This window comes from Vipera berus, assembly GCF_964194415.1.
Source record: "Vipera berus genome assembly, chromosome: 2".
NCBI lineage: Eukaryota > Metazoa > Chordata > Lepidosauria > Squamata > Viperidae > Vipera > Vipera berus.
In genome coordinates this window covers 107,611,362-107,628,376 of record NC_138203.1, presented here as the reverse complement: position 1 = coordinate 107,628,376, position 17,015 = coordinate 107,611,362, and the positions used below count along the sequence as shown (strand labels likewise).

The following is a 17,015-nucleotide window of genomic DNA, read 5'->3' as shown; positions in this document are numbered from 1 at the left end:
TTTTAAGGGAAAATTGCAGTACCTAATACAATGGAATGGATACCCATTGTCTGAAGCCACTTAAGTAAAATCTACTGATGTGAAAGCTGACAGACTTATCAAATAGTTTTATGAGAAACACCCCAACAAACCAAAAGTCAGCTCCTAATTTATGTTTTTGTTTACATTACAGAATCTGTCTTTTTGTAAGGGGGGGGGGCTTTGACAAAAGATGAAGAAGCAGCTATTTCGTATTTCTACTTGTGTATCACTTTTAGAGTTAAAGTTAGTTGAAGAAGGGAGGGGGAAGGAAGAATGTATGAGAAATTAGTTAGACATAATAACAGTAGCGGAATAGTTTCAAGGTTGAATGTAATAAGATATGATAAGAACAGGGGGGTTACACTAAGGAGGGAGAACTAACCCTTCAAACTAATTGGAGAATGTGATTAATGACAGCAATGAAAGGAGGGAATTGTGTTTTAATATTATTGTGCTTAGGGGAGGGGAATTCAGATTCCAGCTTCTCCCAAGTATTGCCGATGTTATATGGCTCTAATAAAAGACTTTTAAGGTAAACAATGCCTCAGAGTTCTTTGAAGAGATCATCCGTCGAAAACCTGACACTATATTTGTATAGTGAGATTCGGAAAGAAATGGGATTGAGAGGACAATTTGATACACTGAGGCCTAAAAGTAATAGACAAATTTATCAAAATTATACAAAAACCTGAAATCAAGTGTGAACTAGTCAAAATTAATCCAGTATCTTGGCTACAGCTCTGCCGACATTTTCATTGCTGTGTGATTCTTGGAAATAAGAGGAAGGGGGGAAGAGGGAAGAAAAAGCAAAATAGTGATTTGGGGGACACAAAGAAAAGAAAATGTAAACAACTGTATGCCCTGGAGGGAACTTATCTTAGCAGGTGATGGTAGTAACACAGAAGTTTCTTTATTTGCATTCTTTTCTTTTAAAACTAATTGCTTTGCCACCACTTGCCACCACAGAATTGCAAAATAATATCCCAGGAGGTTGTAATTTCCCTTTAATAGTTTCTGGAAGGCCTCTACATCTGTGCCATAGGGCTATTTCAGTCCTTTCCTATGTCTGGAGAAGGGAGAGCTAAGACTGAAGTAGTAAAATGGAATGCCTACTAAACATTAACAAATTGTGTTAAAATGTTATTCTTAAGCTGATATATTCATTCTTAAAGCAAGAATAGGAAATCATATGTGGCCTTCAAGGCTCTTTATTCTCCACCTCCCAAAGGATTACATAGCTTTCTTCCCCACATGATCGGTCCAAGTAACATCAACAGCAAGAGTTTGTTTAACTGCAGTGAATAATATGAAACATTGTCTTTTAGAATTTTAGAATGGGGGTCTTTTACCTATCAGCTAGCAGATGGGGGGAGAGAGTCACAATACAGTATCTTTCAGTGAATTATACTTCCATGTTGAACAATATGATTCTTGCACTAACCAGCAAGATTATCAAGAGTCTCACTGTGGTGATGAAGATAATGATAATTCATGAAGATATTAATATGCCTTGCTAATAGAGGCTGTGCAAACTTTATTCTAGCCTTAGTCTAGATCAGGGGCCTTCAAACTTGGCAACTTTAAGACCTGGGGACTTCAATTCCCAGAATTCCTCAGGTAGTCATGGGAGTTGAAGTCCCTAAGTCTTAAGTTGCCAGATTTGGAGACCCCTCCTCTAGATAAAATGGTTCTAATATGGATCCTATGGCTATAATCAGAACTGAACTGGAAGCATAACTGCCACTTATTCTTGAATTGCATCATTCCTCCATTTCTTCCTTATGTGAAAGATTTTCAGCAAAATATTTCCTAACTGTTTTTAATTTTTGCCTCCTTTGGCCATGAACATGTATGGAGAGAAATGTCCAAAGAAATCATAAGGAGTCCGGTACCATCTTTTAGACTACTATTAAAAGATGTATCCTTTACAGAACTATAGCCACATGTATTCCAAATAAATGCATATAGATGAATAAATTTTCTACTGCTATTAAATATAATTCAGGTATATTGTAAAATGTAAAGTAATACTAAGGATAGGTATAATCACCTCTTATTTTTTTAAAAAGAGAACAATCTGGTCCCAATGGGATGCCTGAACTCTGTGAAGCCAGTAAATCTGAAGGTCCATTATGTCAGTATTTACTCCCAAGGAATATAATTGACATTTTGGTTGCTTAGCAACTTCAGGGATAACTAAATAAAAAATATTTTGATTTCCTTCAAGTTTAGCTTTTGCTCAGGGATTTCAACAAAAGAAATATTATCTCTTAATAGCCAAATGCAATGAATTATTTCACACAATTAGAATAGTTATAAAAACTAGTGGGCACACTAGCACTTGAACCACTGATTTCAAGAAGGACCTAATTAAATAACGGAATTAAATAACAGAATGAACCATGCTAACTGGGAAATTATGCTACTGCTACCCTAATTATACAATAGCAAGTAAAATTGTCAGGAAGCATAAGGCTTGCCTTATACTTTTCCTAAGGGATGTGGTGGCTCAGTGGGTTAGGACGCTGAGCTTGTCGATCAGAAGGTCAGCAGTTTGGCGGGTCGAATCCCGAGTGCCACGTAACAGAGTGAGCGCCTGTTACTCGTCCCAGCTTCTGCCTACCTAGCAGTTCGAAAGCACGTAAAAATGCAAGTAGAAAAATAGGGACCACTCCGGTGGGAAGGTAACAGCGTTCCATGTGCCTTTGGCGTCTAGTCATGTCAACCGCTAGCTCTTCGGCTTTGAAACGAGAGTCGGAAATAACTAGCATGCATGTGCGGGGGAACCTTTACCTTTACCTTATACCTTTCCTCCTCACATGTATTAGGTAACTTTATATGTATTAGTGTCACTCATAAATAGGATTTTACCATCAATAGATTCTATTCTACCTTGTCATGTCATTATTCAGTTATGTGTATATTTTGCATTCGTAGATGTGACCCAATGAATTAAACAGATAACAATTTTGAGACTGTTTCTAGTAATCTTCCCTTAAATTTAAGGGAACTCTAATCTTAAAAGCTGTAAATTAGGATTTTGGACCCCATGAGGAGAAACAAGAAGAGGATTACAGCAAAAGCTCTAAGTGGCCTGAAAGTTTAATTATTTTTGAATTATTTTGTTCTGATTGTATTCAGGATATTCAAATGGGGCTGTAGTCAGAAATGCTTTTTATCTATTTTAATTATTTGCCAATTGGGAGTTTTTGTAGATCACATTGAAATAAGCTGTTTTTTAGGATGGTTCCTAACCATGATCATGCAAAACAACTAAATGTGCATATCATGATATCACAGTGAAAATCCTGCCATATTGTCAAATATTGTTAACATTTGATAAATATTGGGCAGAAGTCAAAATGTCAAATCTTCCTGATAGCACCTTCTTTTCTTCTGGAATCAGTACAAAAAGGTGATGTTAGTCTACAGTCACTTATAAACCTTGTACCTGAGTACCTAAGGAAACATAGAGACCTATAGTTACAAGGAACTAGATAGGCAGTTGGGACCAATCCTGTTGTTCAGTCAGGGGATCCAAATTGAAACATCCCAGCTGAATGGTTGATTCAACTCTGCTTGAGCTCAACCAATGGAGAAGAAACCCTGCATTGGGGTAATTCATTCCACTGATGAATTTTTCTTATCCTGCTTGCCATTTTTAATCCCAGAGCTGAAAAAAAAATAGAATGTAACCCTCAATGCTTTCAACAATTAGTTATAATGTGTTATTTTAGATATTGCATAACTTTTTGATTATGTTGGACTGAAAAATCTCCGGGCAGTGCTACTTTAAGCTATATTAGTAGAGAAAGGATTGAATGTTTCTCCATGTAAATGAACAAAATTGTCCACAATAATGATATTCTAACTTAGTCTTTTGTTTAATATGCTAGTCTGTTATGTCTCTCCAAGTTTTGCATATGAAGCAGTGATTTCACTTCTCCACTTCAACATGAATCTAATAAATATTTATTTATGAGGTATCAAATGGATATCTGGGGCATATTATATTTTTTATCCCCTTCATGGATTACTGCCTTGTCGTGGTGAAGGGGCTTGCTTAATTCAATGAAGCTATGAGCTATGCCGTGCAGGGCCACCCAAGACGGAAAGGTCATAGCAGAGAGTTCTGACAAAACGTGATCCACTGGAGAAGGAAATGGCAACCCACTCCAGTATCTTTGCCATGAAAACCCTATGGACAGTACCAAAGGGCAAAACGATATGACGCTGGAAGATGAGCCCCTCAGGTTGAAAGGTGTCCAATATGCTACTGGGGAAAAGCAGAGAGCTAGTACTAGTAATGCCAGAAAGAATGAAGTGACTGGACCAAAGCCGAAAGGATGCTCAGCTTTGGATGTATCTGGTGGTGAAAGGAAAGTCCGATGCTGTAAAGATTTATTCTCCATAGGAACTTGGAATGTAAGATACATGAATCAAGGCAAGCTGGACGTGGTCAAACAAGAGATGACAAGACTGAACATCGACATCTTAGGTATCAGCGAACTAAAATGGACAGGAATGGGTGCATTTAATTCAGATGACCATCAGGTATACTACTGCAGGCAAGAATCCCTCAGAAGAAATGGAGTAGCCTTCCTAGTCAATACAAGAGTAGGAAAAGCAATACTGGGATACAATCCCCAAAATGACAGAATGATCTCAGTTCAAATCCAAGGCAAATCATTCAATATCACAGTAGTCCAAGTCTATGCCCTAACCACCGGTGCTGAAGAGGATGAAATTGACCAGTTTTATGAAGCCCTACAGCACCTTATAGAACTAATACCAAAAAATGATGTCCTTATCATCATGGAGGATTGGAATGCTAAGGTAGGAAGCCAAAAGATAACCGGAATAACAGGGAAGTTTGGCCTTGGAGTACAAAATGAAGCAGGGCACAGGCTGATAGAATTTTGTCAAGAGAATACGATGGTCATAGCAAACACTCTTTTCCAACAACCCAAGAGATTGCTCTACACATGGACATCACCAGATGGTCAACACAGAAATCAGCTTGACTATGTGCTCTGCAGCCAAAGATGGAGAAGTTCTATACAGTCAGTAAAAACAAGATCAGGAGCTGACTGTGGCTCAGACCATGAGCTTCTCGTTGCAAAGTTTAGGCTTAAACTGAAGAAAGTAGGGAAAAGCACTAGGCCACTCAGGTATGAATTACACCATAGCCCTGTTGAATATTCAGTAGAGGTGACAAATAGATTTAAGGAATTAGTCCTATAGACAGAGTGCCTGAAGAACTATGGACAGAGGTTCGCAACATTGTACAAGAGGTAGCAACTAAAACCATCCCAAAGAAAAAGAAATGCAAGAAAGCAAAATGGCTGTCTGAGGAAGCTTTGCAAATAGCTGAGGAAAGGAGGGAAGCAAAAGGCAAGGGAGAAAAAGAAAGATACGCTCAATTGAATGCAGAATTCCAGAGAATAGATAGAAGAGATAAAAATGCCTTCTTAAATGAACAGTGCAAAGAAATAGAAAAAAACAATAGAATAGTGAGGACCAGAGATCTCTTCAAGAAAATTGGAGAGATGAAGGGAACGTTTCATGCAAAAATGGGCATGATAAAGGACCAAAATGGCAGGGACCTAACAGAGGCAGAAGAGATTAAGAAGAGGTGGCAAAATTACACAGAAGAACTATACAAGAATGAGCTTAACATTCCTGATAACCATGATGAGGTGGTCACTGACCTCGAGCCAGACATCCTAGAATGTGAAGTGAAGTGGGTCTTAGGAAATCTGAGCAACAACAAAGCTAGTGGAGGTGACAGTATTCCAGATGAGCTATTCAAAATCTTAAAAGACAATGCAGTAAAAGTGCTACACTCAATTTGCCAGCAAATTTGGAAAACTCAACAGTGGCCACAGGATTGGAAAAGATCAGTTTACATTCCAATTCCAAAGAAAGGCAGTGCCAAAGAATGTTCAAACTATCGCACCATTGTACTCATTTCACATGCTAGTAAAGTTATGCTTAAAATCCTACAAGCTAGACTCCAGCAGTATGTGGATCGAGAACTACCAGAAATACACGCAGAATTTTGAAGAGGCAGAGGAACTAGAGATCAAACTGCCAACATATGCTGGATCATGGAGAAAGCTAGGTTCCAGAAAAACATCTACTTCTGCTTCACTGACTATGCTAAAGCCTTTGATTCTGTGGATCACAACAAACTGTGGCAAGTTCTTAAAGAGATGGGAGTACCAGACCATCTTATTTGTGTCTTGAGAAAGCTGTATGCGGGTCAAGAAGCAACAGCGAGAACTGGATACGGAACCGCTGATTGGTTCAAAATTGGGAAAGGAGTCCGGCAATGCTGTATATTGTTGCCCTGCCTATTTAACTTATATGCAGAGCACATCATGAGAAAGGCAGGGCTAGATGAATCAAAAGTTGGAATTAAGATTGCCAGGAAAAATATAAACAACCTAAGATATGCAGATGATACCACTCTAATGGCAGAAAGTGAAGAAGAACTAAAGAGCCTCTTGTTGCGGGTGAAGAAGGAGAGTGCAAAAGTTGGGTTGAAACTTAACATTAAGAAAACCAAGATCATGGCATCCGGCCCTCTCAATTCCTGGGAAATAGATGCCAAAGAAATGGAGGTAGTGACAGATTTTATTTTCCTCGGCTGCAAGATCACTGCAGTTGGGGAGTGTAGCCAAGAAATTAAAAGACGCTTGCTCCTGGGGAGGAAAGCCATGGCAAATCTAGACAGCACACTAAAAAGCAGAGACATCACCCTGTCAACAAAAGTGCGTATAGTCAAGGCTATGGTGTTCCCAGCTGCAATGTATGGCAGTGAAAGTTGGACCATAAGAAAGGATGAGCGCCAAAGAATTGAGGCCTTTGAACTATGGTGCTGGAGAAGACTCCTGTGAGTCCCTTGGACTGCAAGACAATCAAACCGGTCAGTCCTAGAGGAGATCAACCCTGACTGCTCTTTAGAAGGCCAGATCCTGAAGTTGAAACTCAAATACTTTGGCCACCTAATGAGAAGGAAGGATTCACTGGAGAAGAGCCTAATGCTGGGAAAGATTGAGGGCAATAGAAGGGGATGACAAAGAATGAGGTGGCTGGATGGAGTCACTGAAGCAGTAGGCATGAGCTTAAATGGACTCCAGAAGATGGTAGAGGACAGGAAGGCCTGGAGGAACGTTGTTCATGGGGTCGCGATGGGTCGGACACGACTCCGCAGCTAACAACAACAACAAATATTTTTTATACAATCAGTTTCACAATAGCATAGTTATAGATTCAGCTATAAACACAGCAGTATGAGGAAGAAGTAAACGGGGTGGTGGTCTTCAAAAATAACAATGAAAACAAGTTTGGAAAAGGGGAGTTTATCAGAAATCCAGAAAGAAAGCCAGCAAGCAAGCACATCATCACTTTGCTCTATGGGACCTGGGGCTAGTCTCCCCCCGACCCTTTCCCCATAAATGCAAAGGGCAGGAGAAGAATGACAGCTGGGAAGAAAGGCAAAAGGTAAGAATTAATAAGGTTCCAGAGCTCTTCCACAGTGCTTACATTGCCACTGCAATTTTGTGTTCTCCAATCTCCCAAATGCTTTGGGTCTCAAATTCCCTTAGTTTCAACCAGAAAAATATCATATTCAGAACCTCATTACACAGAGCTAAGAACTCAAACAGGAATATTTTTGTTTGCAATCCTCTTTTTCCCCTCACATGGTAATTATTGGAAACTGTTCTCAGGAGAGTGGGAAAGTGAGGAATGGGGTGGATGGGTGTGGTGGATTTGTAGAAGCAAAACTGACTAAATTTTTTATTTTATTTTATTTTATTTTTATTTTAATTCCATTTATATCCCACCCTTCTCCGAAGACTCAGGGCGGCTTTACAAACTTAGCAGTAGCCTTCATTCTATGTATATGCCTGCTTATTAGGGCTTTCACACACACCCCAAGCGGCATTATTACAAAGTCAGCTTAATTGCCCCCAACAATCTGGGTCCTCATTTTACCTACCTCAGAAGGATGGAAGGCTGAGTCAACCTTGAGCCTGGTGAGATGCGAACCTGCACTAATTGCAGGCAGCTGGTGTTACATAAGGAGGCATTAGCCCACTGCTCCACCAAGGCTCTTGAAGAAGTAAGGAAAAAAAACTTCAGTAACATTGTCTAGTGGTGTAAAAACTGGAGTTTCCTCAATATGATGTAGATATTCAAACTATTTTTACAGCATAGGTTATCCTGATATTATGTTTCTGTTTCTGTCATTCACAAAAGGAAAAACTACCTAAGAAATCCATAGGATTATCTATAAATAGAATATATGTACCTCAGGGTTGAATGGTAGAGTTCTTGGTGGTCTTTGAGTTTGGCTCTTTGCTTGCAGATGTTTTGTGATCAGACTAGTTTACATCTCCAGTGCTCATTGAAATAGCTATGCTAGGAGAAACTAAAGCATATTTTTAGAATCTAGTAAAATGTTATGTGGCCTACTGAAGAAGAGACATGCCACCAGATAAATGGGTAGAAATTGTATAATGGATAGAAATTGTAGAATTACTATCTTACTGATAATCTATCCTGTGCCTTCAAGTTAAAAACTGGGTAAAGGGAAATTAAAACTCTATTTTATCTGGAAAGGAGAATTAAAAACGGAGGAATTTTTTTTTGTATTACTATGTCTTCCTACTTATGTGTATCTTTCTATTCATCCCTAAAATCCATAGAAACTGAAGTTTAGAAAATTATTTTACACAATTCCTTATCTTGATATTTTCTGAAACCATAGCTATATAAACAGCAGCTGATTTCACAAAAAGCAAAGAGCTCCGTTCAGAAGGGTCACAATGCCCCATCCCCTGTAATAAGTACAGAGGAATTCTCGTGGCTAAATGCACAAGCTACAATCATGAGTTTAAAAGATGCGATACTTACCTTGTTTAAACTTCGTGCTGCACTGTCTTTTCCTCCAGGTGTCAGGTTTCGAAGCTGCACATCCAATAACCCCACCAACTGGTCCATGGCACGAACTGAGTAAGTGATATCCCCTGCATGCAAGTGGCTTTTTGTTTGTTCAGCAAGTTCTCTAGCAACATTGGCAGCTGTCTCTCCTGATTTCAACTATGGTTGAAAAAAAGGTGAAAACATGTCAAGGTATTTTATGGACTAGCCTAAGAGAAATGTATGTTTCATGATGAGGGACCATTAAAAGCAGCCCAACTGATACCAACAATAGCAATATAGCATTTTCGAAGTTTTAAAAGGGCTTGAAGCATTTCCTAGGCCATTATAATTCTTAAAACAAATGATTAAACTCAGTCATTGGAATTTTGGAATTCTGTGTGAAATGTTCTTTGAATAGAATTCACGTCAAACATAAATGCTTTAAATATTAATAAAATCTACATAAGTTCCCTAAAGTGGCAGGGGCAATACATTTTCCTGCTAGAGCTGCAAGGAATATAATAATCTGTTGAAATAAGGCATATTCTGATGTTTCTGTACTGTAGATAGATTCTGAAATTACAGTGGATCAGATTCTTTAAAAAATTCTTAAACATCAAATTGCTTTGCACAACACCTTTCCATGATTCAGGAGAAGTATCAGAACATACCATTTCTCTGTCAAAAAATGCTCATTGCTAATCACATTAAAAGATGTCACATATGGAGAACAGACAGGTGCTTTCCTCCCCATACATTTGTGGCATTCACCTATTTTAGTAGGATCTTTTGCTCTTTGTACAGTCCTTTTTCACAAGGAAGACATCTTGATCTCTTTAGCGATGTTGGTATAGTTTGTTTTGATCACAGGAAAGAGCTTTCTTATTTGTGTTGATTTTTTGAATAATAGGTAAAGGTAAAGGTAAAGGTTCCCCCGCACATGCGTGCTAGTCGTTTCCGACTCTAGGGGCCGGTGCTCATCTCCGTTTTATAGCCAAAGAGCCAGCGCTTGTCCGAGGACGTCTCCGTGGTCATGTGGCCGGCATGACTAGACGCCAAAGGCGCACGGAATGCTGTTACCTTCCCACCGTAGTGGTCCCTATTTTTCTACTTGCATTTTTACGTGCTTTCGAACTGCTAGGTGGGCAGAAGCTGGGACGAGTAACAGGCGCTCACTCTGCTACGCGGCACTCGGGATTCGACCCGCCAAACTGCCGACCTTCCGATCGACAAGCTCAGCGTCCTAACCCACTGAGCCACCACGTCCCTTCTTTTTGAATAATACAATATAATAAATAATACAAATTTTAATAATTGACAATTATTAAAACAACAGTTTTATTTCTTTTCAAGCAAACTAATGACCCATACACCTGAAAAAGTTGGACTAATCAATGCAAACTAAAAGCAAAAGAAGGGAAGTAACAGGAAAACCAACATCTCCATCTGGTGGCAGTATGTGACCACTTTTATCCTTATTGGGAATCATCAGACCTTCCTAGTCAGGTCTTTGTAGGCCTTCAGGGGATGGAAGTAATGTAAACCTCATACATAAGGAGCATGACATAAAGTAACATCTGTAAGTCACTCTGAAAAGTTGACAGTATTGTATATACTATCCTGATACAAATTATTAAGAAGAGAAGAGTGACTTGAGATGTATAATAGCTACACCATTTATGTTCTGACTGGAAAACAGCTGGGCCATATGGAACAGATTTAGATTATCAGCTCTGTGATAACCAATGAGCCTGTTGCAGCACTGCTTTGTGTAAAATAAGGACTAAGGAAGAAATAGCTGATCTGTATTTTGAACAGGAAACTACTGTATATGAAATCCTGGATTATTTTTTTAAAAAAATCCTGGTTTTATGGAAGAAAATGGATTGAAAAAGGTGTAGGTAAAACACATATCAAATATTTGTTTTTTTAATAAAATGAAGTTGCAAAATACTAATCAGACTGCAACCTTATAGTTATTTATATGATACGCACCAATGATTTCAAGGGGACTTATTTCTAAGTAGAACTAAATAGGATTGCAGCCTCAGCCAAGAATGATGAATCTGTGGTCTTCAGATGATGTTGAACTATAGCTCCCAATTTCCCTCTCTATTGATCATACTGACTGGGGCTTCTGGAAGCATCATTTGAAGGTCATAAATTGGCTATCCCTGCTTTAAGGTATAATTTTTACGAAATCCATTGAACTGTGGACAGTGGCTTTATTTCACTGTGGGGTTTTTTTTGGAACTAATTGATTTAAGAAATTAAAGAAGCCAAATCACAAAACACCAGGGTTGCAATGATCACTGGCAATGATCACTGCTTAACTTGAAAAAGAAGCAATGTGTAATATGTATTGAAGCATCCACAAGAGTGATCGAAAGTACACTAAGTGTCACCAGGTGATTGAAGCTCATTTCCCTTTTAAAGTCTGTTCACACATCACACAGACATAAAAAGGGGCAGAAATTCAGTTCCCTGATTGCACCTGCCATTTTTTTCTCCCCTGTCAACAATCTCTGTGCTTCCAAAAACTGGGCGAATTGAAGAGCTTATATTTGGAGGCAGCTAAGGAATAGTGTCATTTATCCATGGAATAAAGATAATTGTAAATAATGAAATCACATAAAATATAAAGACAATAAAAATCTAGCATGACCAATGTTTGGAGACATAATCCCCAGAACAACCAAATTAATAAAACTATTCCTCCATTTTTTGAACAAGATAACACATCAATTATAGAATAAATAAAATATAGACTATTTTAAAATGAGTTATAGAGGCTACTTTATATGAAATGTTAAGTCCTTGAAGAAAAAAAAAGCTTTAGAAGAACTGCTCGGTTTATTTCACAAATAATGGTATATAGAGTCTCCTGCTTGAGCACTGGGTTGGACTGGAAGACCTCTATGGTCCCTTCCAACTCTGTTTTTCTGTTATAAATAGTTTTATCAGTTTTGTAAAACTTGAAAAAGATTTGAGAAAGTCTTTATTCGTTTTATAATGTGAAACTAGCAATCATAACAACATTTGAAAATTGAGTAATTAAATGACATTTCAATCCATTTTCTGAAAAGAAGATTAGATTACTTAATATAATGCAATTCTTTGAAACTAAAGCTAGTTTAATGTGGATAATTCCACTCAGTATGGCAAAAGATCCAAACAAAGCTGGAACTGAAACATGTCCTTATTTAGCCATATTTATTTATTCCTATTTGAAGAGTTCTCACTTATTCACACACACTTGGTGGCCATAACAGTCACTCTTGCTATCTTGAAACATGCAAAGCATTTTAGTTAAAAAACAGAATATTTTAAAACATTCATTGAATGAATAATCTCTATTAGGTACATTTTCTAAAAATAGCTTTTTTTAGACTAATTAAGTATTTTATTGTAAGGTATCTTAAAATTTTGGGCACATTATATAAAAATCAGAATTCTGTTAAAAATTACACATAATTTTTCCTCAAATATTGACTCTTTTTAAATCTTAAACCACTAAATATTTATAATAACTTATTATGACATAAATTTTACTTCATGAGATGCATGAAGTATTATGCTGAGAGAATAAGAAAAAAGTAAGATAAAAGTAATAAAATATGATATCAAAGGGTAATAAAATGTAGGAACTGCACAAAGTACTTATTTTCAATACTATTTCATGTGCTCCTGAAATGTTGTATATGTGCATTATGATTAGTAGTTATTGTTGTGTAGCCGGTTCTTTGCAGGCAATAGGCGAGATGGAAGGTTCCAAACAGAAACATGCTTTATTGGAGGCAAGCAGAACAGAACTAAAACAGAGGCTGCTGCGCAGCTACTTATATGATTGGCCACTAGGCAGCGGCCAATAGGTTTAAAGGAACCCGTTTCTGCCCCAAAACTACCAATGATATTCCTGGAGACAACAAGTCTGGCTTGGTCCGTAGCTGTTACACAGACACACCCTTGAGTAACGGTTAAGCAGCATTTAAACAGACACATGAATCAGTACAAGCAAAAACCCCAATACATTACAGTTATAATAAGTAATTCTCAAGCTAACATCCATACTAGTAAAATCTGAAAGTATTTTTCTGAATTTTCATGGTGTTAGATTCTGATTTTTTTTACATAATAAAACATCACTTCTAAAAGATTTTAATATATCTAAAAGTTTTAATTTATAAAGATTCACATTTCTGATTATTCTCATGAAGTCCTTGAGTCAAACTCTGACTTAAGATAAGTCATGCTGAAATTGATCTTCAGCCTCTTTTACATCTTAGTCTAACATAATTCTCCAAGGCTCTTCCTTTTGCTCCATACAATGGTTTGCTTTCATTTATTCAAAGTTTGGATTACAAAATCTTGTTTTTAAATGAATGCGGAATGACTGTAACATACACTGTTAGCACAAATATATCAAGTCTAGTGAACAGTTACCTTCTGAGTGATGTGGTTGACCCAAAGTGAGGAACAATTGCTGAGGTCTGGCCCTTGAGGATCCCAGTTTCCACCAGGAGCAAGGCAAAGGAACGTTGAAACACCTGCAATTATAATGACAATGTCATGCTTGAATTAATAATCAATAAAATAACTTTTTGAAGAAGAGAATTCTTTTCCTCCCAATCCAAGCATTACTTTATATCTTAGAAAAATCTCATCGTGATTAAGAAAACAAACATTGTTTGTGTTCCTATATTTATGATACAACTATCGGGGCTGAAAACTCATGCTATCACTGAGATGATGCAAAATAAACTTCCTACTTTGAAGTCCAGAATTCTACACAGGCTTTGAATTCTTAGAGGCAGCTTCTTGAGCTTGAAAATAAAGTCAGGGAATGATAGGGTTTAATGTGCCCAAAAGGAGAAATTACTAAACATATGATGGGTGACAGCACCCGTTTGAAGCTATACAAGAATCATCAACCACGCTACCACCCGCTTGTGAGTTCATCAAAACCTGGCACTCTACAAGCAATTCCATCAACATCAACCTACACCCAACCTACAAACCCCTCAGAATTCAAATAAACTGCACAGCCAACCAGAGACAGCACTGAACCTTCAACCAACCAGCACTTCACCTCCCAATGACCCTCACCTGATATAACTTCCCCATCACAAGACCCACCACAAGACCCTCACTTGACACACTCACACCTGACCCATCACAAGACCCTGATCAGATGGGACCCTCACCTGACATGACCTCACAAGACCTACTGATCACACAAAGCCCTTATAAAATAGAAGAACACTGACACTGACATCCCCTAAATTCTGCTGAAGATGTTACCTAGCCTGCTAACAAAATTTTTGGAAACCAACCCACAAATCTCCACCTTGATACGATGGGTGATCTTATGAAAGGCATTCTGAGAAATGAATCTTTATGTAACTTAAATTTCGATGTAACTGAAGCTTTTTTAAAAAATATGGTCCCTTGTATGTGATTGAAAGACAAAAGGAATCCTCTCAACCCACATTATTTTATGGAAAGGATAACTTTTAAAAATGTCCCCCCTTTTTTGTTGTTGTTAGTTGCAAAGTCGTGTCCGACCCATCGCGACCCTATGGACAATGTTCCTCCAGGCCTTCCTGTCCTCGACCATCTTCTGGAGTCCATCTAAGCTCACGCCTACTGCTTCAATGACTCCATCCAGCCACCTCATTCTCTGTCGTCCCCTTCTTCTAAGCCTTAGACCTTCATAGCTGATACACTCTTAAGAAAAATTGCATAGAAGGGACCCTGACCTCTAACAATAAGCCAGAAGCCAGACAGGGATGATTGAAATTGTGGGAAAAACAAAATGCAAAATAATTCTGCCAATCCAACGTTCTTTACATTTACGTAAAAATGTTGAGGATTCAAAAATATTTTTCATGGGAAAAAAATAAATCCTCAAATAGCTATTCAATAACTGCACTAGTTACAGTATTTTAAAAAATATAATCAGTGACTATTAAAGTAAAGCAAAGCATCTTAATTCTGAATCTTGCTGGTTCATGTATATATTCTGAATGTAGGAAGAAATGCTGGGCAAAATAATTTGCCTTCTATCCTTCAGTCTTCCAAACATTGTTATGTTAAAACAGGAGCAGCTGTGTTTTAATTCCAGTTTACTAATTTGGATCCTAAATGGAAGTACTGTCTCTGATCTTTTAATACCAATCCAATGGAAAAGAGGTATTTAATATTAATATACTAGCTTGTTAATGAACTGACAAGTTCAACCATATATTTAAGTCACGCTGTATTATAAAATATCATGGCAATATATGAATACAATAGAGCTGGAAGGGACCTTGGAGGTCTTCTAGTCCAGCCCCCTGCTCAAGCAGGAGAACCTATGCCATCTCAGACAGGTGATTGTCCAGTCTGTTCTACTGTTCCACTAGTTCATTGTCCTTACTGTCAGGAAGTTTCTCCTTAATTTCAGGTTGCTTCTCTCTTTGATCACTTTCCAACCATTGTTTCTTGTCCTGCCCTCTGGTGCTTTGGTGAATAACGTGACCCCCTCTTCTTTGTGGCAGCCCCTCAAATACTGGAATACTGCTATCATGTCACCCCTATTTCTTCTTTTCTCTAGACTAGCCAAACCCAAGTCCTGCATCTGTTCTTCATATGTTTTAGTCTGCAGGGCTTTGATTATCTTAGTTGCTCTTCTCTGAACTTTTTCCAAGGTCTTAACATCTTTTTTGTGATATGGTGACCAAAATTGGCTGCAGTATTCCAGGTGTGGTCTTACTAGGGTTTTATAAAGCGATACTAATATTTCACGTGATTTTGATTCTATGCCTCTGTTTATACAACCTAGGATTGTATTAGCTTTTTTGGCAGTTGCTGCACACTGCTGGCTCACAGTTAAGTGATCGTCCACCAGGACTCCAAGGTCCTTTTCAGTTACTGCCTCCAAGCCAGGTCTTGCCCAATCTGTATTTGTTCCTTTGGTTTTCCTGCCTAAGTGTAAGACTTTGCTTTTCTCCACATTGAAACTCATTTTTGGGATAGGGCCCATTGTTTGAGTTTGTCAAGATCTTTTTGCATCCTGAGTTTGTCTTCTGGGGAGTTGGCTACTCCTGACAGTTTGGTGTCATCTGCAAATTTGATGAGTTCTCCTTCATTTCCCTCATCTAAGTCATTTATGAAGATATTGAAGAGTACTGGGCCTAAGATGGAACCTTTTAGTACTCCACTGCTTACTTCTCTCCATGTGGATGTAGTGCCATTGAGGACTGCTTGTTGAGTACGGTTTGTCAGCCAGCTACAGATCCATCTGGTGGTGATGTTGTCTATTCCACCTTTTTCTAGCTTACCAAGGAGTAGGTTGTGGTCTACTTTGTCAAATGCCTTACTGAAATCTAGGTACACTACATCCTGGTCTGTTAGTTTAGTCACTTTATCGAAGAATGAGATCAGATTGTTCTGGCATGATCTGTTTTTAACAAACCTGTGCTGGCTGCTAGTTATGACTTTGCTTGCTTCTAGTTGTTCTCAGATCTGTTTTCTTTTATTATCTTTTTCTAGGATCTTCCCAGGTATTGAGATTAAACTGATTGGTCTGTAGTTTCAGGGCTATGTTTTTCCCCCCTTTCTTGAAGATGGGGACCACATCAGCCCTTTTCCATTCCTTAGGTACTTCCCTGGTGCTCCAGGATTTCTGGAAGATGTGGGGCAACAGTTCTGAGATAACATCTTCCAGCTCTTTCAGAACTCTGGGATGTAATCTATGGAGTCCTGGTGATTTGTATTCATCAAGATTGGATAGGTGTTTGCTTACAATTTTTTTGCTTATTTTGATTTTTGTTTCTAGTATGTCTTTTGCAGTATTTTTTTGGGTGTGTTGGGCTATGGTTTCTTTTTGTGTGAAGACTGACACAAAGTATGAGTTAAGCAGCTCTGCTTTCTCCCTGTTGCCTGTAATTTCCTTGCCATCTTCTCTCTTTACTGGGCCTACAGTTTCCTTGACTTTTTTCTTGTTGTTAATGTGTTGGAAGAAACTTTTTTATTGTCCTTGATTTCTGTTGCAAGTCTTTGTTCATTCTGAGCCTTTG

At 38.1% G+C, this 17,015-nt stretch overlaps 1 protein-coding gene across 17 annotated transcripts in view; it reads right to left on the bottom strand.

Annotated features, from left to right (window-relative positions):
- Nucleotides 1-17,015, bottom strand: part of ADGRL3 (adhesion G protein-coupled receptor L3) — a gene marked incomplete at its 3' end in the record, with an annotated part of 400,329 nt that overhangs the window by 254,630 nt on the left and 128,684 nt on the right. For all 17 annotated transcript variants that reach the window (XM_081321797.1, XM_081321796.1, XM_081321791.1 and 14 more), the window contains 2 exons: nt 13,399-13,502; nt 8,947-9,132 (listed from right to left, as the gene is read on the bottom strand). In XM_081321797.1, coding sequence (XP_081177923.1) covers nt 8,947-9,132; nt 13,399-13,502 — 290 coding nt within the window. The remainder of the gene's footprint in view (nt 1-8,946; nt 9,133-13,398; nt 13,503-17,015) is intronic.